At 41.7% G+C, this 26981-nt stretch overlaps 1 protein-coding gene across 3 annotated transcripts; it reads left to right on the top strand.

Annotated features, from left to right (window-relative positions):
• The first annotated feature begins 964 nt into the window (after positions 1-964).
• Positions 965-26981, top strand: LOC113955310 (meiosis-specific coiled-coil domain-containing protein MEIOC-like). Of its 3 annotated transcripts, XM_027660638.1 has the most exons (9): positions 965-1155; positions 5302-5429; positions 9931-10054; positions 10313-10479; positions 13073-13174; positions 13748-15530; positions 18228-18362; positions 18464-18644; positions 20152-26981. In XM_027660638.1, exons 4-9 carry the CDS (start codon positions 10334-10336, stop codon positions 20388-20390), a joined length of 2586 nt encoding a protein of 861 aa, XP_027516439.1. In that variant the 5' UTR covers positions 965-1155; positions 5302-5429; positions 9931-10054; positions 10313-10333; the 3' UTR covers positions 20391-26981. The 3 variants fall into 3 exon arrangements, with proteins under 3 accessions (XP_027516439.1, XP_027516438.1, XP_027516440.1); XM_027660637.1 differs by lacking the exon at positions 965-1155 and having other exon boundaries at positions 5278-5429; XM_027660639.1 differs by lacking the exons at positions 965-1155; positions 5302-5429 and adding an exon at positions 6267-6297.

Raw genomic sequence — 26981 nt, 5'->3', positions numbered from 1 at the left:
TAAAAATAATGTATAAAATATAAAAATAATATATAAAATATAAAATAATATATAAAATATAAAATATAAAATAGGAAATATAAAAATTTATATATTATATAGAAAAATAAAAATAATATATAAAATAGAAAATAATATATAAAATATAAAAATAATATATAAAATATAAAATATTATATAAGATATAAAATATAAAATAGGAAATATAAAAATTTTTATATTATATAGAAAAATAAAAATAATATATAAAATACAAAATAATATATAAAATATAAAAATAATATATAAAATATAAAATAAAATATAAAATATAAAATATAAAATAGGAACTATAAAATGTTTATATATTATATAGAAAAATAAAAATAATATATAAAATATAAAATAATATATAAAATATAAAATACAAAATATTAAAAAAAATATATAAAATATAGTATAGTGAGCACCTGAGGGTAATTACTCAGAAATCACTTCTGCTAATTGCGAAGGGGAAGGTGCGTCCCAAACACACCCTCTCACTTCTCTCCCGGCTGAGAAGAGTCTCCCGACCAAACGCAGCAGCCCCGGCAGCGCCCATAAAGCCCCGGGTGAGGGCGGTGGGTCCCGGATCCCGCCGCTGGCCGGGAGCTCCTACAATTCCCATCGTGCTCCCGGTCCGCGCTGACATCACCCGCTCCAAGGCTGAGAGGGGCCGGCAGCGAGGGGACCCGAAATGTGAGCTCCGCGTTCCTTCCCCTTCTGAGGATTTTTTTTTTTTTTTGGTGGGGGGGAGTGAAGGAGGATTTCAGCTGCCGCCGAGGACTTGGAGAGGGCGCCTGGATGAGAATAAACCCCCCCCCTGGGTAGAGCCGCTCCGGGCGGGAATTCCGCGCCGTTTCTCGCAGTGCCGCTGCAGCTCCGAGCCTCCCGCCCCTGTGCCAGCGCCGCTGCTTCGCCTCCGGGGGGCCGGTTCCTTGCCCCAAATCCCCCTTGTCTTCCTTGTCCTGCCGCTCCAAGGGGTGGAGGAGAGACGCTTCCCCACAGCCTGGCAACAGTGTGCGCGTAGTAACTGAGGCTGGAGTGTAACTATGTTGGAGTAACTGGCGCATTCCAGCGCCAGCTCCCGCTTCCCGGCGCCGCGCAGGGAATGGCTGGGGGGGAGCAGCTGCGCAGGTTTGGTCTCGGGGGAAGTTGGTTCTCGCCGCGGGTTTGTTCTCCGGGAGAGAGGCTGGGGGGGTAGCCTGGAGCGATGCTGGGATTTCGGGGGATTTCTGCGCCGTAATGTTGGCTTTGGGTTGCTGCGGGTTAAAATAAGAGTCGTGACTTGCTCGCCTGAGAGTTGCTCAGCCTTTCAAGTGATTCTGTGGTTGCGGGTGCCTGAAAAACCCCGTAGTTCTCTAAACACAAACGTCTCTTGCTGTTGGCGACCGGAGTTCCCTAAGGAGGCTTAAAAAGTGGATGGGGAACGTGGGAATACCTGATGTCAGTCTTTTCTCTAAGAAACACAGTAACTTCTCAGGCAGGTAATAGATCCTCTTTTACTTTTCTTTAGAAAGAGTTCAGATCTTTGAGGACACCTATTAGTACTTGAACATCACTAAGAGAGCAGCCGGTCAAGTGGGAAAAGTGGCTTTATATCCAATCTCAGGAGTCTAATGAAATTAAAATACAAATCTCTATGTGTTGTGTGCCCTGATCCTCACGCAGCTGGTGAAAAAAAAGTTCTAATTATTTGGCCTCGCGTGCCAGTTTGTAACTTCTAAGAGTGTGGTTTTTACACACTCATTGATGGATAACTTCGGCATTTTCGTTTGTTTGAGGTATGTTTTGAAAGGCGTTTTGGTTTGGTGGAGTTTGAACTGTGCTGGGTTGTCCATCTGTCACAGTGAATCTGGAAAAGTATTTTGTGACTTCAGTTGGAATTTCACATCCCTAAACAAAAAGGTTTATATTAGTGCCAGTAATCCTGTTTCACAGCACAGGACAGAATCTACGAATCATGTACTTAAGGTGCCTTTGGATTAGTTGACTTTAAAGTGAGTGGAAGTTCAGTGAAAACTCTCTACCTGTTTGTTTAGTATCCCCTTGTGTTTCCCTGGACTGCCAGGAGATAATGGAGTGTGACACGTGGTAGGAGTTGTGAGTGAAGGTGAATATATAGAGGGAGCTGGCATTAAGTTCTCTTATGTCCTTGGAACCTGGAAGAAAATATAAAATCATCTGAAACTCCAGAGTAAGGGCTTCAGTCATTTTTCCATGTAAAAGTACTTGGGAATAGTGGAACTTGAGTGTTTGGAGTACTCGTGGCTCTGGACCACAGTTTTAGTGTGCAGAACTATAAAAATCTATCATTAAAAACAGTATCAGTAACTTTTTAAACAGTTCAGATGAATTGCAGAGCAGGGCTTTGTTTCTAAACTACCCACTGGCAAATTAGTCCCTTTTTTTTTTCCTTTCTTCAATAAAGCAAGAAGTGGGGAGGCTGCAAATTTGAATTTCTGAAATGACTGATTTTGGGCAGACTGAAGTTGTGATAATTGCACAGATCCACAGTTCCCAGTGGATAAATCTGCATCCTAAGTGCTTACTCTGTTTAATTTCTTGTCATTGTAATTTAAGGTTTTAATATAGATGTTGCAGAAATGCTCTGTTTTTTTGGGATTTTCTTCTGGCTTGGGAAAAAGAACCTCACAGAGGTACCAGTATACTACTCCAGGGATGGAATCAGGGAGCAGATTGGAATCTCTTTCCACAACAAACTTTCTGCCACTTTAGCATCGTAAAGACAAACCTAAATATAAACCAAAAAAAAGGTGTATGAAGGAGAAATGTGGATCTTGAGGCTTGACAGCAGTTTTCCCACATAACCTGATTCTGGAACTTGCAAAGGAGTGTGGGTGGAAGTTTTTAGGCCTTCTTTATGATCTTTCTAAAACACTGAGGTATTGTTTAAAATCACTTTTTTTTTTTTTAATTAATCTGGAGAATTAGATGCACCACAGCTCATGGAATTGCAAACTTTTGGCTTAGATATTTTGAAGATTGTGGGAAGTGTGTGTGTGTCCATGTGTATACAGGGGAAATGTTACCCCTTTTAACCCAGGTTTGGGATATGTGGGTCAGGAGGCACCAGAATCAGTGGGGTGACCCTACAGGTGCTGTTTATAAGGTTCATTTGAAGTTTCTGGTGTTAATTTTAAAGTACTGATGGGAAGGTGAGTGGCCATTGCACTCCTAAGATTAGGAGGATTGTGTTTCTTTGGGATGTGTTGTCAAGGAATGTTGTTCCCCCAGTGAGCTTTGAGCCATCCATCAGACTCAGTGCTGCTTATCCTGTCACAGGGTGAGCTGGACACCTTTGGGATGAGTAGGGAAGGACTTGAAGATTTCCAGGGAGACTGAGAGGGTGTGGTAAGGAAACTGTTGCTGTCACAATGAACTTGGGATAGGGAATGAGCATCATCTGATGGCCTTTCATCCTATTTCCCTGCTGATGGAGCACTTGTGGTGGTGTGCTGTGGGCATTGCTCTTTTTGCTTAGAGTTCTTTTTGAGCACTGTCAGAAGAAAATAAACTTAAAACCATTTGTAAGTTCAGGACATGATATTAAAGCACTCAGTGAAAACATTTTTGTTTAATTTGTCAGTGTAACAATGCAAGCTGGCAGTGCTGCTTTTGCTAAAACATTGGCTTCTGCCAAAGCTTTAATGTGACACCCTCATATCCTGAAGGTACCACACGGGGGCCTTTTCAGGAATTAATTATTTATGAGTAGTGCAAGAAGCTTGTGCTTGTATCAACCCCTAAAAACAAAGTGGCAGCCACAGACAGTTACCATTGAAAATCCACTTTTCTGAAGGAGGGTGTGATGACCAGACCTGTTTTGAACACCTGGGTACGTTTTTGACTTTGTTGGGACTCTTTTGTAGGTTGTGAAGCCAAATTGCAGCACCTGCAATGTTTTGGAGGTTTCCCATGATTTCAAGTAGTTCCTGTTTAGAGATATCAATGGATTGCCGTTTGGGCTTTCAGGTGTCAGTTAGTGCTTTGTGAAACTCAATTAAAATCATTAAACCCACTTTAAAAGTGAGAATAGGTCATCCACAGTGGGATGTGGGTGTAGTCTGACATCATCCTATTACTTTAGGACAGGAGCAGGTGCTTGGTCAGGTGTTGAGGATTTATCATAATGTGATTGTTGCACACTTTATCTTAATTTATCTTAATGATAAAAGCAGCTTTTTCCCCCAGCCAAAGCTTTATGCCAGTGAAGATGAAGCCTTACTTTTGTGTAGTGCATTGATTGCTGACCTGGGGCATTGTTTTGCTGTGATTTAGGTTGGAAAGGACCTCTGAGATCATCAAGCCCAATTCTTACCCCTGCACTGCCCTGTTCACCACTAAACCATGTCCCCAGGTGCCACATCCAAAAGCCTTCTGAACATTTCCAGGGATGGTGATTCCACCACTTCCTTGGGCAGCCCCTTCCAATGCTTGGCCACCATTCCAGTGAAGAAATTTTCCTAATATCCAAACTGAACCTTCCCTGGCACAATTTGAGGCCGTTTCCTCTCACCCTGTTGCTAATTACTTGGGAGCAGAACCTGACTCCCCTGGTTCCCCCCTCCTGTCAGGGAGTTGCAGAGCCAGAAGGTCCCCCCTGAGCCTCCTTTTCTCCAGGCTGAGCCCCCCCAGCTCCCTCAGCTGCTCCTGCTGCTCCAGCCCCTTCCCAGCTCCCTTCCCTTCCCTGCACATGCCCCAGCCCCTCAATGTCGGTGTTGTCCCGAGGAGCTGTGCTTGCATGCCACCTGGATTTGGATGACAGTGTGTGTGGCAGGAGCCAGCCTGGCCTCTGCCATGGACAGACCCTGAGTCTGAAGATGGGGTGGAGCCCTTAAGGTGCTGCATTCCCAAATATCTGCATTCCCAGATGTCCTGTCATGTGATGGGGACGTGGAGCTGCAGGATGGACCTTGATCCGACAGGATAAAGGTGGAGAGAGCAGAGGTGTCAGGCCGTAGCCCTCTGCCTGCATGATCCTTGGTGCTGCTGTCCTGCCCATTCCAGGGCTCCCTGTGACTTGTGGTCAGCAGCTCTGTCCCTGCTGAGCTCTTGTGTCCTGTGGGATCTCACAGAAATAAATCATCATTGCTCCACCAGTGCGTTGGGTGTGGGTGGACCTGGAGGAGCTGTGGCTCTGTGACTTGGGAGAGATGCTGGGAGGAGCCATGAGGGGAAGCTAGAGATGAGTTTCATGCATAAGTACGACTTTGGCAGAGCTGGTAATTGCTTTTTTTTCTTGTAATTGCTTTTAAACAGGCTGAGCCAGTCCATAAGGATCTAAATTTCAGCTTGCACAGCAATGCTGCACATTGCAGAGAGGAGAAGCTGCGTGCTGATAACAAGGACGTGGTCAAAGTGCCACCCCTGCTCGTTGCAAGCCACAGGTGAGTCCAAAAAATGAATTTGCTTAGGTGAACAGAAAGAAAAACTGAGGTGATGTGTTTGTTTCGTAGTGAATAACCACATAGCAAAAAATTCCTCGACACCTGAAGGGATTGTTACGTCACAAATGGAGCAATTTCACTGGGTCAGGACAGGGGAGGGATCCTCTTTTCATGGAATTCAGCAGATCCTCACACACACTCCTCTTCTCAAAGGCATTTGTGAGACTTACCACAAGAACAACTGCTGGAAGTTACTCTGAACCAAAAAAAAAAACAACAACCAAACCCCAAACTTTGTATTGAATGAATATTTTTAGATGCTTTTGTTAAAACAGATGGCCCATTAGTGCTCTTAATGGTAACTAGGCAATAGATCCCTTATATTGAACAAGCATCTCGTAAATATACTTAGTCCTTCACTTCTTTAAATGGTGCTTTTTTTATGGGCTTTTGCCCCAACTGCCTAAGAGGTGTTTCAGACTTGATTCTTTCTCCTCGGGGAAAAAAGCTTCTTAGTTCTTTGACTACTAAAAAGGAACGTTTCCCTTTGCTGCTGCAAAAAACCTTTTTGATCACGTGAAACTGGGATTTAGAAGGAAGTCTTCAGTGATCTGCCATTTTTATGGGTTTATCTCTGACATTGGGAGGTATCTGAATAACTGACCTATTTTTCTCCCCTGAGTTTGGTTTTTTTACATGTCCCTGTTGCCTGTTTACTTCTGCTGGTTCATTTCCTGGGTAACCCAAGAAAGCAATGTATGGAATTCTGATTTTTTTTCCCTTATTTTACCCAGTAGTTTCAGAGAATTACTAGCAGCACGTCATGAGTTCACCAGTCCCAGTGTGCTATAGATTAAGAAGGCTGTAGGTAGGAGCTCTTAGAAATCTTAAAAAACCAAACAAACCAAAACAAAAAAAACCCAACCAAACAAAAAAAACACCAAAACACCAAAACCCAACCCCAAACAGTGCTTTTTCTTATGTTTTCTTTTTCTTGGTGAGGTACAGCGGAAATAAACAGGAAATATTTATCCTGCCAAGAAATCAGAGCAGAACACACAATGTAAATGTAACCACACTGTGCAGTGCTGTTGTTTAATGTTGTTACCAGAGATGTTTATAAAAGCATCGTTGAGCAATGCTCTGTAGCAGGGAGTTCCTGCAGTTTTGGGATAACTGGCTGTAAAAAGGCTTTTTGCTAATTTAGCCTGAATGCATTTTGGAAAATCAGGAACTTTGTCAGGTGGGTCTTTGTGTCAATGAAAGTAACTTCTAATTGTATAATGAAGCAAATATTTAGCTGTGATTACATCATTTTTCAGCTTATAACATATCCTTTCAAAGAACTGTTAGTCTGATATGAGCCATAAACTGCTCTTACCTCTAAACAGGAATAAATTCTTCCCTGTGAGGGTGGTGAGGCCCTGGCACAGGTTGCCCAGAGAAGCTGTGGCTGCCCCTGGATCCTTGGAAGTGTCCAAGGCCAGGCTGGATGGGGCTTGGGATAGTGGAAGGTGTCCCTGCCCATGGCAGGGGTTGAAATGAGATGCTCCTTAAGGTCCCTTCCAACCCAAACTACTCTGGTTTCCATGAGGTTCCCCAGATCTAAGTAACAGTGGCATCACTTAGTAGTCTCTATGAAAATTCCTAAAGCTCCTTCCAGTCTGCCTGAGGGGAGCCTTTGGTGCCCTCTCAGCAGCCATCTCACAAGAGCAGTTGCAGCCTTGAACTGTTTCCAGGACTTTGCTGGACAGGACTAGAAACAAAACATTTCCAGTAATGAGAAACAAAACATGAGCCTCCTGCTGTATCCACAGAGCTGAGAAACCTTCAGACAGAGGATTTGCACAAGATGTAAATCAGTTTTTAGCTTTTTGGAAAACGAAGAGCTTGTTCACGTGGGACTTTGTCAATGGAAGTGATTTCCTCCTATATTTATCCCACCTCAGGCAGTGCTGGTGAGGCAGAAACCTCTGTGTGGAGGATTTGTCTCCTCTCTGTGGCAGAGGGTCCTGTGGGGGGACACTGGCACTGCTGTGTGTCTTCTGTCCTGTTCATCCTTGGCACTGCACAAGGTCCTGAACAACCTGCTCTGTGGCAGGGCATTGACTCCAAAGGTCCTTTCCAACAGCAGCTGTTCCCAGATGTCTGCCATGCAGGATTCTCTGTTCCAAATACAAGTGACAGGACGTTTATCATGTCCCTTACTGAGATCTGTAGGTCCATCTGCCTCTGGGTGCCTGGCAGCTGTTCTAGTTTGGTAGGACTGGGGTCTGGAGGGAATGGACTGGGCAGGAGGAGCAGTGGGGGAGTAACAGCTCTGCTCAAGGTGCAGGAGCAGTGAATCCATCTGTGTAACAGCAGCAAATCCTTGGGATAACGAGGAAGCACAAAGGAGCCACGTGACAAACAGTGAGTTGGTGTGGAACACTGGACTTGTGGAATCCCAGGATGGTTTGGGTTGGAAGGGACCTTAAACCTCTTCCAGTTCCCACCCTCTGTCATGGGCAGGGACACCTTCCACCAGCCCAGGGTGCTCCAAGCCCCATCCAACCTGGTCTTGGACACTTCCAGGGATCCAGGGGCAGCCACAGCTTCTCTGGGCAACCTGTGCCAGGGCCTCCCCACCCTCCCAGGGAACAATTTCTTCTTTAATCTAAATCTCTCCTTTTTCACGTCACAGATACAACAGTGTTGTTGTCTAATAGCTTTGATTCTTTTTAGTTTCATACACATTTATACTTGAAATATTTAACATTACACTGACAAAGAAAGTTCTCCTCGTTTATTTCTCCTCAAGCAAAAGAAACTTTGAGACAGTTTCTAAATGCTAAAGAGCTGCCTGATGCTTTTGGAAATAGTGACTGTATTTGGTAAATATTTGTGTTTGCTCACTCCTCTGTTGTGATGAGCTGCTTGCAGAGGTTGAAAGCCCCCTGTGTACATTTGAAGATGTGACTAATAAAGGTTGGATGTCTCAGGAAAAAGTGTGTCCAGTTTCGTAGCAAGAAGAGTTCAGTACATGCACACTTTTATTTTTCAGGAGCAAACAGAAGCTGTGTCTTGTTATGCTTCGAAAGGGGGAAAAAAAAAAGTCCATCCTGATAATCTTACCTGGGCTTTAGATGTGGGGTTTTTTTATTATTGTTTTGAGAGATAATTTAGTGAGAGCAGCAGCTTTCCCAGGATTTTCAGGGTGGAAAGGATAAAATAAAAGCCCTGCTGAAGACTGTAATTGTCATAATTTGATTTTTTTTTTTAATTTTTTTTTTCGAGGCAACGTTTTGTTTGTTGTGGTTTTTTTAATAATGCTGAAATTCTGAGCGTGTTTTTACTGTAACTTGTTATTAGTTTTCCTGTAAATCCCAGAGGAGAACTTGTGTTTAACTGGGTGGAAGGACAAGCTCTGCTGTTTTGGGAGTACCAAGGCTGTATCTCGGGTACACGAAGTACCTCGTCTCCTGATCTTTAGACACACTGTCCTGCACAACTCACATTAGCAGTGATTAATGGCTCTGAAAATAAAAGATAAACCCATTCCTTACAGATCCTATTTTTAATCCATGCAGGAATATTTTATACCCTCACCAAGGAGCAGAATTTATCTCTGTGTGTTGCTCCCTTTTAGTCTAAACAAGACCAGGGCTCGGGCATTGGCCTGTGGTTGTTGATGCTGATAAATTTTTCCTGGAATTTCAGCCTTGGTGTCAGCTACTGCTTTCCTAAATGTTACTTTTGTGGGGTTCAGGAGTCATTTGGAGCACAAAATGTGGGTCCCACCCTCCTCTTCTTCTGCGGGACCAGAATCGACCTGTGTGACTCGAGCTCTGTGGTGCCATTTGGTCCCTGGGCCAGGAAGTCCTTATTTTCTGTTCTTTAATGGTATAAATTGATATAAAATGATATAAATATGGACAGTGTGTTTGCATGGAATTTTGCAGAGTATTTGTGCAGCCTCTACGAGGTTCTAGTACCTCTAATTCTGTTATTTTTATAGGGATTTGTTTGGATGTGTAAGACCAGTTTATAGAAAGTGATGACCCCTCAGTGTAAACTTTTTTTCATTCAAAAAATTCCCTAAAGGATTGTTTTGCCTGTGGCAGGAACACATCTGGCCAGGGAATATTTCTTCACTACCTCTTCAAACAATACCCAGGGAGATCTTCCCAGACCATGAAAGCTTCCACTAAACCAAGGTTTGACCAATGATTTGTAGTAAGCAAAAAAAAAAAAGCTCCTAAATTCACAGAATTCCAGGTTGGAAGCGACCTCAACTCTCATCTGCTCCAACCTTTCTTGGCATAAATAACATTTGAATAAATAATTTATTTGTAATAATTCTGGAGCAGCACTTAAAGCCAAGTTACTGTTTTTTACGCACGGGTTGCTCTGTGGAGTTTACAGATGTCCCTCCCTGCTGTCCTCTTTGTTGGAATAATTCCTGTGTTCAGGGATATAAGTGGGATAATTGCCCTTCCCTTTGTTTCCCTTTGTTTTCCAGAGGGGATGTGTTTGCCTGTGCCATGTGCATTCCCAGCCATATAGAACAGAAGATTCTGAGCTCGTGAACACGACACCTCAACACCTACAATGTGAAATCTGTGGAGAATTCCTGTTATTCTGTAGTAAGTAATTTTTGTGATTTACATATTTATTTTTAGAAGACACACACGTTTTTAGAAGACAAACAGAGCTTTGAACTAATTTAAGGCAAGGGAGGGAATGTGATTTAGACTTTATCCTTTTATCACAGCGGTGCTTCGTTTTCCTAAACAATTATTTAGTTCAAGAAATAAAAGTAAGGCTTTGCTGTGTTGCCTTTGCTGCTCATTTACAGAAATGTACAATAATAATAAAAATATTCCCTTCTCTTTCCAACACAGGTAAATAGCAAGAACCCAACAATGGACACTCAGTTATTTTCCCCATTATTGGGAGCAGTTCCCAATACCCCCCCATCCCTGGAATCTTCCCGGCTGTGCAGCGACTGGTTGGGATGTGGGGAGGAGATTGCCTCAAAAACTGCTTTTCAGGACTGCACAAAGAAAAGGTATGAGCATTCCTGCTGGGATCTGGAATGCTGGGATTGTTATGGAGCAGAACAAACGGGATTCCGGGTCTTTTTTGAGGCAGAGTTCATGGGATAACTAAAAACTCAATGAGTTTTCTTTGCTGTGTTAAAATTATTATAGAGGTCGTGGGGGAAAAATAAAGGTGTGTGTACAGATGTGTGTTTACCTGTAAAAGCATCTGAAAATTTGGAAAGAATACCACATTTAGGGAACAAAATGGGGAAACTCCTGTATGCCACTGAAAACTCCTTAAGGAAAATCTCAACTCACTCTCAGTGCCTCCCACCCCTCAGTGCCACAGATCGTGATTTCATGCTTGATAATGCAGATTATTTCCTGGAACATGAAGAGTGTTAGAAACAAGTCAAGTGTAAGTGGTACCTGTGCTGCTGGAAGCATAAATATGGTACCAGCTCCTCCTGAAAATATATCAGTCCACTGGCTTGTTGTGCCCTTGATATAATACACTCAAGCTTGATTTTTTGTTAAAAACAATCATTTTGCACTTCTGGATGTGGAATGAATGCAAAAGGTCTTTGGTACTTGAATCATGAAACATTTTTATGGAGAAGTTTACTCTGCCCAAGTCCAGCTGTTGGTGTTGGAGGCTCTTCTGGTCCACCAACTTAATGCAGTGAAATTATTAATGGTGCAGAGAAGGCTGGACAGGGGTTTGAAAGCTTCCCTGGGAGTGGAGAGCAAATAAAACTCCTTTTTGGGGTTTTTTGGGTTGGTTTTTTTTTTCCTCTCCAGAGGAATTATTTCTATAAAATCATGGGTGAGGATTACAAGGAACAGGGAATAATGGCAGTAACTAGTGGACAGCAATTAAAATTGTCACATTGAAACTATTCCAGCCTCAGAAATGCATAAACAATGTTTTTTATATTGGGCTTCCCCCTCTCTCTCCTTTCCATCTTTATGCCAAATGATGGCAATATGATATTGCTTTTTTGGGGGGTTGGTTGGTGCAGACTGGCACAGCAGCTTTTGGCACTTTGGTGATGCCTTTCTAGTGAGTATTTCTAGTACCTCACTGCTTTTTTTTTTTTTTAATCATTTTCCTAATAAGATGAAATTTGAGATGGGGAGAAAGAGGAGTCCACTAGTTCACAAGGTGCTGAAAGGTAACAATTAAGGAAGACACATATAATGCAGAAAAGCTATTTTTTTTTCCAGTCTTCCCTGGAAAGTGTCACAGTTTAAACTTTAAGTGTTAGGTTTAAGCACAGTGACAATCCTCTGATTAAAATATTCAATATTTTCTTAAAGGCAGCCTTTAGATTATTGCAAGGTAGCTTTTTTTAAAAAACAAAAAGTGGAATTGAATAAATTAAATACTACTTGTCTGTTAGTGATAATCCATGTCTACACCCATTCTGAGTGTGCAGATACTCAGTGTTCCTTGAGGTCTCCTTTAAGAAAAATAGAAAAAGAGAGAAGTTTGCTATTTCTCACAAAGACACAGAAGAGATTCTCATCAAATAAAGGTTTTATGTTTATAAGACACTTTCAAGAGTCTTTGCACTTCTGTATGTCTTAAATAAAATCACTCAGACCAGATCCCTTACAGAGGGAACTGAGTAGTCATGACATAAGAGGTAGGTAAATTCAAAATATGGTGAGTATTTAAAAGCCAGTAAGGAATAAGTGGCTTATTTTTACTGTAGCAAGAGATTAACAAAGTGATTGTCTTAATAGTTTATCCCACATTTTATGGTCTCTGTTAATCAGCAAAATTAGTGAGTAATTATGTGGCAGCATTAGCAGTAGTTTGGATGAGCTGACACCAGGGAAGACTGGGAGACCTTCAGGGACACTGAGAGGGATCAGCTGAGCCACAAGAAGCTTGTGAATGAACTTTATTAAAGCAAAACAATGTGTGTCACAGGGAAGGAGATCTTACAGTGTTATGTTTTTATTAATTTCTGAGTAAGGGGCAGGTGTCAGCACAGGCAGCTCCTAAAGAACTCATTTTGCACCTGAGGTAAAACTTGGGCTTGTGTAAGACTGGTGATGGCTGAACACCTCTGGTGTTTATCATAACTTTAGTAAATATTCCTGATAAAGTTATTTCTAACGTGGCATTAAAAAGTGGTTCAACTTAAGTATAACTTCTTTTTTTTTTTTTTTTGAGATTAAAATAATAGTTTTTGAATTGCAGGAGTAGATAAATTACAATTCCCAAGACTTTGAGAAGGTTGATCATATTTATCCTCTCAACAAGACAGTCAAGGTTTGACGGAATGTCTGTGAAATAGTTGTTTCTTGGAAAGAGGGGAAAATCTCTTGCTGCTCCAGTCTCTTCACCTGACAGCTTGGGAAGTCTCTGGTGAAAAAAGAAATCAAGGAAATTGTTCTACTCCTCTTAGGCTGTAGAATTCACAGATACAGGAAAAGATTTCTGTGTGTGGATGCTGAGAGTACATTAAATTCAAATTTCAAACTAGCTGATGCTGCTAGAATAAATTAAAGGTTTTATCCTTTGCTTTTCCTTTTGCTTGATTTGTTTAGGATAAAAGAACCCCCTTATTTGTCTAAGCTTTTATTTATTTGTTTGTTTGTTTTCAGGGCACCAATAAATCTTTCTTATTCTGGCAATGGCCCTGATATGTTTGGGCTGGTGTCAAGCATTTTGGAGGAGCCAAACAAGCCTGAACCAGTTACAGATTGGTAAGTTTGTTCTGAAAGCTCTTAAAATTTCTGTGTTGTTTTTTATGCCCATTGTCACATAGATGTGATACCCATTTTTAATTATTTCAGAGTTCAGTAATGAAGGTCTTATGAATTCCCTTAAAATGTGGAAGTGTTTTTACTTGCCAGTAAAAAAAAAAAAAAGGCAATAAACTGTTAGAAATGCAAATTTTCCAAAGTCTTCCATCAGCTTTACAGCATTTGGGGAGGGAAAGAATATGATTAATTTTAACCAGTGGGGAGTTGACTGAATGCAGGGGAATATAAAATATTTAATAAATCCAAATAAGCTCTGCAGTTCTGAATATATGTATTATAAACAGCAGAGAACACTGTTGCTAGTCAGATTTCACAGACTCCATTTCCTCAACTGCAGTGGGAATATTCCTCTCCTTTATTTTTTTTCTTGAGGAGAGCTGGGGATGGTTGGTCAACAATGTAATGGGAAAGATGTGTAGTGGAGGGGAATAACCATGGTGTGTAATGTAAGAAATGTTTAAAGTAAATAAATGAAATAAATAAATAAAGATAAAATGTTTAACTCTGCTACAGGAATTCTCTTTCAAGGTTGTTTCCCCCCATGTGGGCGCCTGACCTGGGAAGCAACGGGGGGTTCCCAGCCAAGCACCCTTTGGAAAGCAGGGATTTCCCAAGCCTGGTGGGGAGGACACAGAGCTGCCACCAGGAGCAGCTGCAGAAGCCTCCTGATGTGGAGATGTTGCCCAGAGGTTTGGAAGATCTCCAGCTCATCGAGTCTTGGCTTTCTCCACCCGGCCCTCGCCCTCAGCCCGACGGTGTCCTGAGCAACAGCTTCCCTGAAAATTCCTCCTTGCAAAATAACAATAACAACAGGATTCCCCAGGAAGGGTTTTCATTTCACGGGGTGAACTTTGATCAGCATTTGTGCAGCTACGACCACGTGAGGCTCAATGGAGACCATGAAAAATTCGGCTCCAATTTTGGCCCTTTTTCTTCTCAGAGCAGGCTGAAAGAAGGCACTAATGCTCAGAAGGAGTACTGGAAGAGTGAAAGGGCAAGAGGAAAAGCCCTGAAAAATTATGCTCAAGAACAAACTAAGTGTTCCCCTGATCTTTCCAAGCAGCCCTTTGATAACTCTTGGGATAAAGTATCCCAGGACAACCACTGGCTTTCTAAAAGATATGAAAATGTTGGATCTGCTCACAAACTCCATCCATCACTATATTTTTTCAACCAAGCCCCTAATGATAATAAATTCCCTGGAGAAACAGCCAGGAAAGCCCAGGAAACCCACGTGCAAAACGGCCATTGTGGCTTTCCTTTGGGGAGTACTTTTAATAATAATAATAATAATGAATGTAAGATTAATGTTGGCCCAAAAGAATTCTCTCCTAAGGTAGCTGAGTGTGATTTATCTGTGAAAAACATTGTGCAGAACGGGAGCTATTCATCATACCATGGATGTGCGTGGCTGGATGGGAAAGGTCTGGCTGCTGGATTGGATGTTCCCTATGGAAAACAGGTCACAAGCCCACAGTTGTCTTCAGGGGTTTCAACCATGTCTGGGGGTTCTCCCACCCATCAATCCTCTTACTACTCACAGCTCCTACCTGTCCTCCCTCCCAGGAAAGATGGAAGGTTACAAATATCAAACGGTTTTTCTAATAACTTGGGGCTTTCTAATTTCACCTCAGAAAACCAGAAGCAAGTGAAACCCGTCGGGCAATCCCAGCAGGATTCATTGACTAATAAGGAGGGGCCGTACCATAAATTCCCTGTTAACTCCTCATCTGACTGGGTGATGCAGCAGAAGGCTGTAAGTGAAGACCCTGAGAAATACCACAGGTTTCCAAAAAAGCAGACCCAGGAAAACTGCAATAAAGACGACAGAAGAGGCAGAAGGAATTGGATTCCTCATTTGGGATGTACCGCCCCAAACCGCCCTCCCTTCAATATGTTCCCAAAAAGGCACGGTGAGAACGGTGGCAGCCTGTCAGACTTCATCAACCCTTCTTTTCTTCCTTCTTTCCCGTTAGTGTCTGATTTTAAGCAGAATCCCAGCCTGCCTCTGTTTAATCACCATCTGCTTTCATCAGCAAATAATTTGGGTTTTCCCCCGTCGCCCTTCCCCTTCTCGGAACTCGTTGACCTTTTTCACTGCGACGACTTTAACCCCCTGAGCCCCTTCCTCAACGACCTGTTCTGTGGGGAAGTGGCTGCACCCTACTTGGCCTTCCCACCCCCGTTCAACAAGTACAGACCCCCAAGGAACCGCAGTGGACCCGCTAATGAGCTTCACATCCGACTGGAGGAGTGTTACGAGCAGTGGAGAGCTTTGGAGAAGGAGAGAAAGAAGGTAAACCCCAACAGATCATATTTCTGAGAAGAACTTGACTGGTTTTAAATCATATTGAAGAGAGAGAAAACTTAGGGTTTCTTCTTCGGTTGGCTTTTTTTGTTTGGTTGGTTGGTTTTGTTTTGTTTTATTGATTTGTTTTGGCTTTGTGTTGTTTTGGGTTTTTTTGCTGTCAGTGTTCATAGAATCATAGAATCAACTGGGTTGGAAGGGACCTCCAAGATCATCAAGTCCAACCCTTGATCCACTACCACCATGGTTCCCAGCCCATGGCACTGATGCCACATCCAGTCTCTTTTTAAAAATCTCCAGGAATGGAGAATCCACTACTTCCCTGGGCAATGTCTGATCACCCTCTCTGTAAAGAAATTCTTTCTAATATCTAACCTAAACCTCCCCTGGCACAACTTGAGACCATGTTGTACTTGTGTCTTTCCCTTTTGGTTTCTTATTTTACTAAATCTTTGGGTTTAGTAATATAGAAAATTAAGCAACTAATCCTGGGCAAACCTACAGTGTCTTGAGTGGATGTGCCCTCTCCCAAAGGAAATTGCACAATTTATATTCTTATTACAATCACTGTCCTGCCTCAAATGCTCTTGCTAAGAACTGTTGTCAGGGAGGGATCACGCTGCTGATAAGTGGGAATGATAAAGGAGCAGGAGGTGCTTTGCCAAGAGGAGTCAGATCTCTGAATTCCATGCCAGACATCAGAAATTAAATTGTCAGTAATCCCTGTCCTAATTGTACACTGAGCCTGGCTATTTCTTCCACTTTGGAGAAGACTCCTGGTCTGATAAGGAGACAGATGTCTGACCAAACTGGACCTCTGGAGAGCACCTTTTTCTTTCCCACATCAATTGTGGGACCTTGCTAATGGACTTTTGGAGGTGTAAGTAGAACTGCTTGTGTTGTTCTCTCATGGATGCCCCTAAACAAGACTCCTCTCTGCCTGTCTGGTCTTCTAGGAATTCTCTACAAGTGGGAAAGGGTGATGGTGATTCCTGCTCCAGGGTTTTTGTTGTGGTAGAGAAGGCTGTTCCAAACCTGCTCAGGCACGATTTGTGTCAATTAAGTCATTTGGGAAGACCAAATCATAGTTTTTCTCTCTTATTTTTTTATTTTATGATTAAAGAAAGATTGTTTATCCTCATACCACATGCTTAATAATCAGATGGATTTAACTGACTCGCTTGATCTGGTCTGTTCCATGAGATCCAGTTTTATCCTAATGATCTGCTTGGGGTTTCTCAGTCCTTTCTGTAGTTACACACTCCACCTGCAGACACCTTTATTTTACCTTTATTATGTTTGAGGTTGCCTGCACTATTAAATGTGCAGGTCAATTAGTTAGTTACTTATTAGTTGTGATTCTTAAATACCTGGTGGTGTTATATGAATCCATGACTCTTTTCTCATCTGCTTTTTTTCTGGATGCCTTTCAGGCTTCTCAGATGAGAGGAGGTGGATCAGTGAGCTCTTGTAATCCATGTTAGGTGAGGGCAGAGACTAAATAATATAGAAGTGTCAGTAAAGCAAAGGGCTTCAGCACATATTTGCAGTGGGAATGTACATAGTGGGAATGTGGACTTAACCTTGCCTTGAACTGCAGGGTGGCACCTGGGCCCTCTCTCCTGTATCCACTGTACACTGAAGAAGAAATGAGACAGGGAATCTACTGTGGTTGTATCTTTTTTACTCCAAGTGTAAAAAATTCCTCTCCAAAAATAGGTTTGGTGATGTTTAGTCGCTGTCTGTGTTATAGAAGTGGTTTGCCCAGTGTCTTTCTCAACAGGGAGTTTGGCAGCTGTATTAATAATTTTTCAGAGCTGATATAAGTTTGTTAAATCTGACTTAATCCTGATGAGCTTTAGATACAATTTATGCTGCTGTGATCACCTGTTCCTTTGTTTTAATAATCACAGTATGTGACATTTGAGAGATGCAGTGAGAGCCACTGAGTTTAAATTCACAGAATTGCAGAATCAGTAAGGCTGGAAAAGACCTTTAAGATCATCAAGTCCAACCATCAATCAGCACCACGATGTTCACCACTAAACCACGTCCTCAAGTGCCTGTTCCTTGGGTACTGCACAAGAATTTCTTTGCCTGGGTCTGTGTCCAAGATTGGTTGAAATAAAGTTGGGCAGGTTTGGTTCTCACTTCCCAGGAAAGCACATATCCAGCTCAGATAACATCTCTGTGGCCTGACTCCCATTGAGGGAGAGCTGAATTAGGGAGGCATTCCTGCAAGGAAGCTGGAGAGGGACTTTGGACAAGGGGTGGAGTGATGGGACAAGAGGTAATGGCTTTAAACTGAAAGAGGGCAGGATTAGATTAGATTTAGGAAGACATTCTTGGCTGTGAGGGTGGAGAGGCTCTGGCACAGGTTGCCCAGAGAAGCTGTGGCTGCTCCATCCCTGCAAGTGTCCAAGGCCAGGTTGAAGCAACCTGGGCTAGTGGAAGGTGTCCCTGCCCATGGCAGGGGGTGGAACTGCATAATCATTATGATCCCTTCCAACCCAAACCATTCTAAGGTTCTAGGATACTTGAAAACATTTTCCAGTCAATGCAGTCAAAAGCAAAGATGGGAAGTGCACTTCCAATGTACTCGATCATTCTAAACACCCCCCAAAATGGATTGTCATACTGTACTGATTTCAAACATTTACACTTTGGTATTCATTTTCCTTTCAGACTGAAGCTGACCTTGCAAGACACTTCCCAGGAAAGTGCACATCCAGCTCCAACAACACCCCTGTGTCCCGACTCCCTGCCAACCCATCCCGGGTGGATCGTTTGATCGTCGACCAGTCGCGGGAACAAGCCAGGGTGGGCCTTGCAATTCCTGCACTTCTTCGGGAGGGGGTTATATTTGTTCTAAGGGAGGCTTTTTTTATAAAGACTTAACGGTTTTTGGTGTTTCCTGGCAGGTGGTCACGCTGATAGGAACGATGGAGAGGCTTCGTGGTGCCCCCGTGCACAGGAACATCTCCACGACCTTGGAGCACCACATGGAAGCCATCCATGGGACACGGGCCCGTCGGAAGGATGAGATTGTTAATGCTGCTAATCCCCAGAGACATGGAGTGCCACGCTCTAGCCACGAGAAAGGTACCTGCTCCTCATCCCTGGAGTCCAAAAAAAAGCTTTGGCAGAGATTTAATTGTGAATATACTCAATTTTAAAACATGCCAGTCTGGAATACGCAGCAATTCTCGCCACTCCAGCAAAAGAAAATTTGTAAACACACACTTGTTACTTTTTGAGTTACTTTGAGATCTATTACATTTTTTTTGATTTTTCTGTTACTAGTTTAAACACTTCGAAACATTTTCCTCTTGACTAAGAGAACTGTAAAAACTATTCAGTGATATTATACAACCATACAACTATCCTAAAAGTAAAAATATACTTGTTTTTAAGCAAGTAGAATTAATTAAAAAAATAAATTTGCTGGGGTTGTGTTAATTAATTACATCTGTCTACCTTATCTAAATCACGAATACACCAGAAATTACATTCCAAATTCTGTTGAAGTAAAGCCAGAGGAACCTGTAGCAGGAGTAATAGAGGTGATACATGTAGGAATCTAGGGTTTGGGGGGTAAAGATAATTTTATTTTTCTTCAGAAAATGATTTCCAAAGAGGGGTTGCACTTCCTGCTGCTGCAGTGGGGAGGACAGAGAGGTTCCTTTTGGCTTCCAGCAAAGGATAGTTCTTCCTTGTTAGAAGGGAGAGATAAACTGTAAAGAGAGTCAAAATGTTTTTCTTTAGCAATTCAGGTGTCAAGCATGATGCCAAATCCTTTAAATAATAGTTCTATATGCAAACTGAGTCCTGAAATAACTCCTAAAATTGTGTCATGTGACATTAACCCCCAGCATAAGTCAGGAGTAGTAGAAGGAAGGTTCTTGGCCAGGCATAAGAAGTAGGACACGGTGGTTATGTGGATGATTATGGTTAGATTTATTACCAATACAGTCTCTAAATAACAGCTCTGTCATCTGTTACAGTGGATTGTTGTATCATCAGGTCCTGGTCCCTCTTGTTGACTCACAAATTTTGAGACCCCCTCACTTCCTAAACTTCCTAGAGAAGTTCCAAGTGCAACTTGATCCACTTAGTCCCAGATCTGGTCAACAATCAGTGTCTAAAGAGTTAAAATATCAGCAGTTCTGGGTAGAAACGTGCAGGTTTAATGCCTGGCCTTGCACAACTCCCAGTTACAAAGCAACAAATCACCTGTGGAGCTACTTTAGGATTTTATCTCCACATTTGACTGGATCTCAGCGCTTTTATTGACCCATCCCAAAATGAATGTTCCTGCTCTTTGGGATGGTCCTTCCGTGCCGGGGTGTGGGGGGAATCTACCCAGAAACTGCCTGCAACCAACCAGTTGGCCCAGTCTCCACCAGCACTTTAGACCCTTTTTTGCACAGACATGATGAGTGTGAGATGTTGTTGTCCTTTGGCAGAGATGAACCGCAACTGATGAGGTTCAACCAACGCAGCTCGGCTGTTTCTTGACCACACTTAAGGAGATGAGCCCAACCATTTTTTGTTGTTTTTAACATTTCCAGGCTTGCACACTGATTTAAGATGTTTTTTTCTGTTGCAGATGTCCTGGCTCTGGCAGCTGCCATCAGGGCTCTGGCTGGTGCCACGCGCCGGGCTCGCACCGCGCTCTGGTGCGCGGCACAGATGACTTTGCCCAAAAAAACCCCTCCTGCTAAACCAGAGAAACAAGGAGCTGTTCAAAGGGCATTGCAGGAGCTTTCTCCTCCAGGCACAAGCACACAAGGAAAAAGCAACGTGGAGCAAGGAAAGCCCGAGGAACCCGCGAGGATTTTGGAATAACGGGGAACAACAGCGGCGACAAAAGGGGGAGAGGTTGAGGATGGGGGGGAGGGAAGGACTCAGGGTCCTGCACAGCACCCTGGGAGGGAGTTTTGGTGGGATGTGAGAAAGCAAAAGGGTTAATTCACGTGCCTGGTCAGTGCTGCAGTTCTGTTACTGTGATTCTGGTGTTGGGAGACACTTCTCGTTGCAGTGTTAATGCAGTTTTAATATCGCCGGTATCGCAGTAAGGATTTTGATGATAAGAGGAACTAAACAATAGCTGAGCATTCCCTTGTGTGCTTTTCCAAAGCTCTGTGAGTCTCAGTCACCTGAGAAACCAGAGAGTGTGGTAGAACTTAATTCTCCATTTTTTTTGTTGATGAGATAATTTAGCACATTTAAAGGTACTTAATAATTATTCAGGGCTTCGTGGGGTTTTTTTGCACCATAATATAGTTCTTCTAAGAGCCAAAGTGATCATTGAGTAGTTTGCATCCCATCGCTCTGCCAGGAGGAATCCACACTCCTGTGTTTTTGGGAATCAGGTCATGCAGGTTATCACTAATTCTGACAAGAAGTAATCAGTGTTTAACGTTGGTTGTGTGAGATGCTTCAGCAGTTGTGCTGCCAGCTCAGTTTCTGGCAAAACCAGTGTGAACTGAGCTTTCCCACAGCACAGTCCACTTCAATATTTCCATTAAAAAATGATTTTGTAGCCTTGCAGTGTGTACTGCGTTGGAGTACACGTCAGCAGGTGATAGAAAAACTGTCACTCAGGATTAGAAATTAGATTTATTGGCTCCTCAGTGGGTTAAAAACCAGTAACTGTATAACATAGTATGCACTTATATTAATAACAAACAATAATTTTGTAATTAAGTTCATGGTACTATAATTTTTTTTTTTCAGACACATTCCATATTTATTTTAATGTGTTCATTGAATGTTTATTTAAAATTCTATTTTAGTAATATAAAGTTTAAATATTTTGCCAAATCTTCTGAATAATCAGATCTAACGATTTACTCAGGAACTCTGTATATTATTATATAAATATTCACATGATATTTAGGGATTTTTTTTTTTTTTTTGGTGAAGGGATGTTTGCAAAATATTTACACAGAGCTAACTATGTACTAGGTTACCAAAGCTGTTTAACTGATTATTTTTGGGTGTGAAAGACTTAATATATTTAATTGCTGTTAACTTAGTCTCCGTTCTGTGGCTTAGACAATCAAGAGTATGGATGTTCAGAGTGAGAATTAGCAAAGAATGAGTAATTCCAGGTGTGTTCTTAGGGCATTTAGGAATATTTTAAATACTTTAACTTACTGTTACACTGTCTCTTAACATGTACTAATAATCAATTAAGGCTCTTAAGTATCAGTATATATGGTTTGGAGAGCAGTTCTTATTTTAAAATTGAATTAAGTTGGTGATATAAGTGAAGTTTGAAAGGCAAAAATGAAGATTTTTATGTTGCATAGTGTTCAATGTGGAATTTGACGTTTTGTGGACGATTAGAGAGCTGTTTCCATATCTATGTACTTGCAAAACGTTCCAAATGTGTAGTTTTGCCTCCGTGGATGTTCCTAGAGCAGATTTTGTCTCGATAGTGCCATCCTTAAAACTCTATTGAGGCAGTAGCGTGGAAACTTGTAGCAAAAATTCACACATTGTAATCCACTGAGCAAAGTTTAAAAGCAAAAGTAGGTAGAAATCAGATTCTTAGTGTAGCGAGATTATGTTTAGGTTTTTTTCCCTCTACAAAAAGTGAATTCAACTTAAAAGAACATTTTTTTTTTTCAGCCTTAGCCTAAAAAACAGTTAACAGTTATTTGAGTGTGAGTGTTTTCTCTGTGTGCACATGCAGTTTATTTGCACAGACTTAATTTAACAAGGTCAGATTTGTGTTTGTGAAACTAAATAACCCACACAGCTGACAAGTGGAGCTTGCAGTATTTCAGTTCGTGGATGATTTTGTGGTTTAATTACCATTGCTGTGGTGACAGGAAATCAGGCTTTGCAAGCCTGGGTCAGCTTTTTCTGTTTACAGAACACTTGTAGGGTGGTTTTGTGGTGAATGTATAGGGCATAGTGGGTCCTTATTGTATTATTAGTGTTAATTAATGTTGTGAAGGAACGTGGTCTTAATTGGTTCATAGTTAATGTGCCTTTAACAGCCTCGTTTTCCCAAAGTGATAAACAGCTGCTTTTTTTTTTCAATTACAGTTAAAAAAACGCGTTTTAAAGGGTTCCAGCGTGGCTGCACTGGACTCCAATTAACACCCACTGTTAATTATGGTAATTGCACTCATTAGACTGGCCAGTCTGGGGCTCTTTAAGTGGCTGTGGAACGTTGTCACCTCAGGTCTCGTGTGCCAGTGTCAGATGTTCCTTGTCATGCCCTACAAATCCCCCCAGCTCCACACGCTCGGATTTCACTTTGCCTCGCTCTGTTTTCTTCAGAAAAACTCCAGGTCTTCACCTAAAAATGACTTTTTGTGCCCATTTCTTTAACTGATTTGCTTATGGGCAGCATCAGCCCCAGACTTACCTTCAGTTCTCATGTCAGGACGCTTCAGTTCTGTTGCTTTATTACTCCCCCTTTCGTATTTTAGGGGGAAAACCCGCTGTATTTTGTGAAACAACACCTGGAGTTGCAGCAGCTCTGTTGTTCACCACGTTGTTTTTGCTGCCTGGTGGTTAATTTGTCAACAGGGTACGAATTCTGTAAGTCTTGCACTGAATTTTTGGTATGAATAAGTACCAGTGTAACGCTTGTGGCTTTAGGAGCTAATTGTTACTGACTTCAAGGGAAGCAGGGTTGAGGTTTTAGGTTACACTTAAGCCAGGGAGGTGGTTTTGATTTGGAGTTAGGTTTGATTTTTTTGGAGAGGAGAAAAAAAAATCCTCCTTTCCCTCCCCATTTTGAGAAGCAATCAGGTAAAACTTAGTTTATTCCCTTTTCCATTGTCACCTACTCCACCCCTCTCAGCTTTCTCGAGATTTAATTCTTTGAGGTTTTTCTCCTGTTTCAATTTATACAGTTTAAACTTTTAGATGAGGTGAAGAGTTGCAGCCAGTCCTGGGAGCAGTGATTGCTCCAGTTTAAGCAAACAGGTCCCTTCTTAAGTCAGGACTATTATCAGTGTGTGATTTGATAGTTCATAGCAAATCTTTAATGCTTTAAAAATCCCAAATCTATAGTCCTGTACAACACAGACTTAAGAATTGCGATTATTTATTTATTTATAAATAACTGGAGGCTTCTGATGATCCAATCTTATTAAGTCCCAGAAGAGAGGCCACAGCAGGGGAAGAACTGAGATTTTTTTTTTTTTTTCTGGTTATGGGTTTTGTATCTCTGTTTTTCTTCTGTACCCACAGGGTCCCCCTGGCAGTTAAATTACTTTGATGGTATTTTTAGAAAGTAAACCCCAAGAATTGGTATTAATTTGTTATTTTCTTTAGAGCAGCATGAAGGGAAGTTATTTAAGTTCATGATGCTTGTCTTGCTGTGGCCTTTTCAGGAGTGTGTGAGACTTAGTTCTTGAACTGCTGCTGTTGGATTTTTTCCTTCCACACTGAATATTCTTTGCTGGTGGCATTTAGAACCACTACCAATCCTTTTTGTCTGTACCTGGATAGGTGTAAATTGGGAATTATTTGCCTTTGGGCTTGGAAACTGCTGCTCTAGTTCATGAGAAGTCTCTTATGATTGTTCCTGGCACCTTTTTTCCTTTGGTGAAATAAATGGTTTAAGGTGGAGATCATGCAAGTGGGAGGCTTTGCTGAGGTAGTTGCCTTTTCAGAGAAGTGTGGGGATACTCCAGGTTTTTGTGGGAAGCTCCCTGGCTTTCCTGTGCACTTTTCCAGAGGTGCCATGAGCACAACAACTTCCTGGGACTGTGTTTGATCTGCAACCCTGGCCACCTCCCTTTCTGTTTGGGGATACAAAGGGGGGGAAAGGGGAGCTCCAAGAAGGAAGGAAACACTGGGAATCTTAATTCCACTGGGGAGAGTCACTCCTCTGTGTGACTCCTGTGGCCAGAAGGGTGTGAGGGGCTGGGAATCTGCCTTTGCTTAAACCAGGATTCCCTTTTCCCATGTGCTACTGAGACCTGTGGCAGAGTTGGCTCGTTCCTGTCCCGCTCTGGAAGTCATCCTTCCACCTCTGTGTGTTTTAATCACGTGGAATTAAACTGTGTCCCAGCCTGAGGGGACTGGGAGAGGGCTTGGGAACAGCAGGTTCAAGCTGAGGGGTCTGGTGCTCCCTCTGGGATCAGGATCATCACCTCTCCCAGCTGCTTCTGGCAGGGGGAGAGAACGAGGTAGGATTTAAGCTCAGCTTTTCTAGGCTTAGCACTCCTTGCCTTTTGTCATTTTCTGAGCACAAAATCTGTTTGTTTGGGGGTTAAATCTGTTCTTCCTTCAGTGACAACACCCAGCTTTGCTCAGTGGGATGCTCACAGATAATGACTCAATGACTTCATAAGTCAGAGCTCTTAATTCTGTAGAAAGCTGGATTTTTTTTTTTGTTTAAATGCTGTAAAGATTATGCAACAAACAGACCTTAAGCCTGTATGTCTATTTTTTTAAAACTCTATTTTTACCTGCCCTGGAAGCTGGTGGGGTTTTTTTGGTCCCTTTGTTTGGGAGCTGCAATGTCAAAATGCTGCACTTTGGCACAACCCAAAGCAGTGGGTTTGGGGATTTTGTTCTTTATATCTTTTATTTCTTTGGCATGTTCGCAGCTGTAAAACAAATTTTAAATTCTTTATGGCCACAGTCTTCTCCAGGTTTATTTATTCTTCCTAACAGGAGTCATCAAAGTGGAAGGACTTGAGTTGCTGATGGTTTAATCCTTCATGTTTGTTGTGTTGAACGGGGGAAGGGGACACTTCACATCAGTCAATATGTGGGCACAGTTGACTTTGGAATGTATATTTTAAATGTAATTTTTAGATATTTAGGCTGAGTGTGGTCCTACTTCCATTGGAGCCACAGCTTTAAGAGATTTCTGGCCTGGTCTGGCTTTGCTGCTTCACTGGTTGAACCTCCAGTTAAGCAGCTCTTTGCAAACCCCAGCTTAGCAGTTCACCTTCAACCTTTGTTATCCAGAAACTCCAGAAGGATGAGTTCCCAACCTTTTTCTTTTTGTGAGCTTTCTCACTCCTTGGAATTAGCCAGGATAACGTTGGACCTACTGCAGAAATTGGGGCCAAACTGGGGGATTTCTGGAAGTTTTTGCACCTTGTTTTATCCTGTCCTGCTTTGAGGGAAACAGAGCCTGAACCATGTTAAGACTTTGATTTGTTTCCCGTGCAGTTTATCCATGGCAGTCACCAGCACTTTTTTGATTTGTGGAACTTGATATGTCTGATTTTTATCTGGTTTTTTTGCTTTTTTTGGTAGATACTGATTTGTAACTTTTTTTCAATAAAATAATGACTTTGCCAATCAATTCCCTGAGCTATATGGAGTGAAAAGTCCTTATTTTTCTTCATTAGCAATACTGTAATCAAAGGTGCAAAAAAAAAAAAATTGTTTAATGTGTCTGTGCTGTCAGAGATTGAAAATGTATCAGGTTAGAGCAACTTTTAAACCAGGTGATGAACTGGAGCTATAAATCCTCTTTGCTTGTTGCCAAATGGGCTTTAAAAAGGAAAATATTTGCTTGTAGTGCATTACAAAAGTTTGTTAGAGAGAATAAATCAAAGATCATTGCCAGACAAAGATTGCTTCACATTTTTTTACTGTATGAAATACAACTTGTTTATGCACAGTAATAATGAGCATAGTTGGTTTTTTTTCACAGAATGAGGCTATTTCCAGTATATAGATGGGAAAAATAAGTTTCCTTTTATTTTTTATGAAAGATATACAAAGATTAATAGCATCTATATTTTAATAAACTGTTTGGTGTCCAAAATGTATCTTTTACATGTCTGTTGGTCCAACTCATTTGTTTAAACAAGCTAATTTTACACTGCTGGTGAAATATTCCTGAAGGAGATTTTTTGGATTGGTCCACAGTCAGTTGGCCCAACAGAAAGATGTCAAATTATAATTTAGCTTTAAAGAAAAAAAAAAAAGTTGATTAATCAGTTTAAGCTTCTTTTAAGTATTTCTGTAAAACAACTGTGGGCGTTTGAACGCTGCAAATATCTTACTTCTACCTCTTGTGTAACATCCTTAAAAAAATAATCCTTCACAGATATGCTTTGGTATCACAGGGTGTTGGTTCACCTTAATTTGGGAATTTCATCTGCTTTTCCTTTTTTTTTTTTTTTTTCCCTCCTGTGGAACACCAGGATGCCTTGTGATGTCCACCTGTGTTAAGGAGCTTCAGCAAAGTGTGCACATTCACATGGTTTTTTATTAAAGGCCCAAGGGTCAAAAGACGTGATTAAATTTGTGTTATGTGTGTGGAAGTCTCAGAAATTGGAGAATTCTGTAATAATAAATCATGGCCAGCATAATTTTTCTGTTTGGTTGTTTTTTGGGGTTTTTTTGGTATGTGATCTGATTCTTCTTTTATTTAAATAATCACCTGTGTTGTGTGTATGTCCTTAATAAACAGTGACAGCTTTAGTTCAACCCTCA

Source organism: Corapipo altera, unplaced genomic scaffold (assembly GCF_003945725.1).
Source record: "Corapipo altera isolate COAL_440 unplaced genomic scaffold, ASM394572v1 126, whole genome shotgun sequence".
In the NCBI taxonomy this organism is placed as follows: domain Eukaryota; kingdom Metazoa; phylum Chordata; class Aves; order Passeriformes; family Pipridae; genus Corapipo; species Corapipo altera.
Note: the sequence above shows the minus strand (reverse complement) of the source record. Positions and strands in the feature narration are given on the sequence as shown.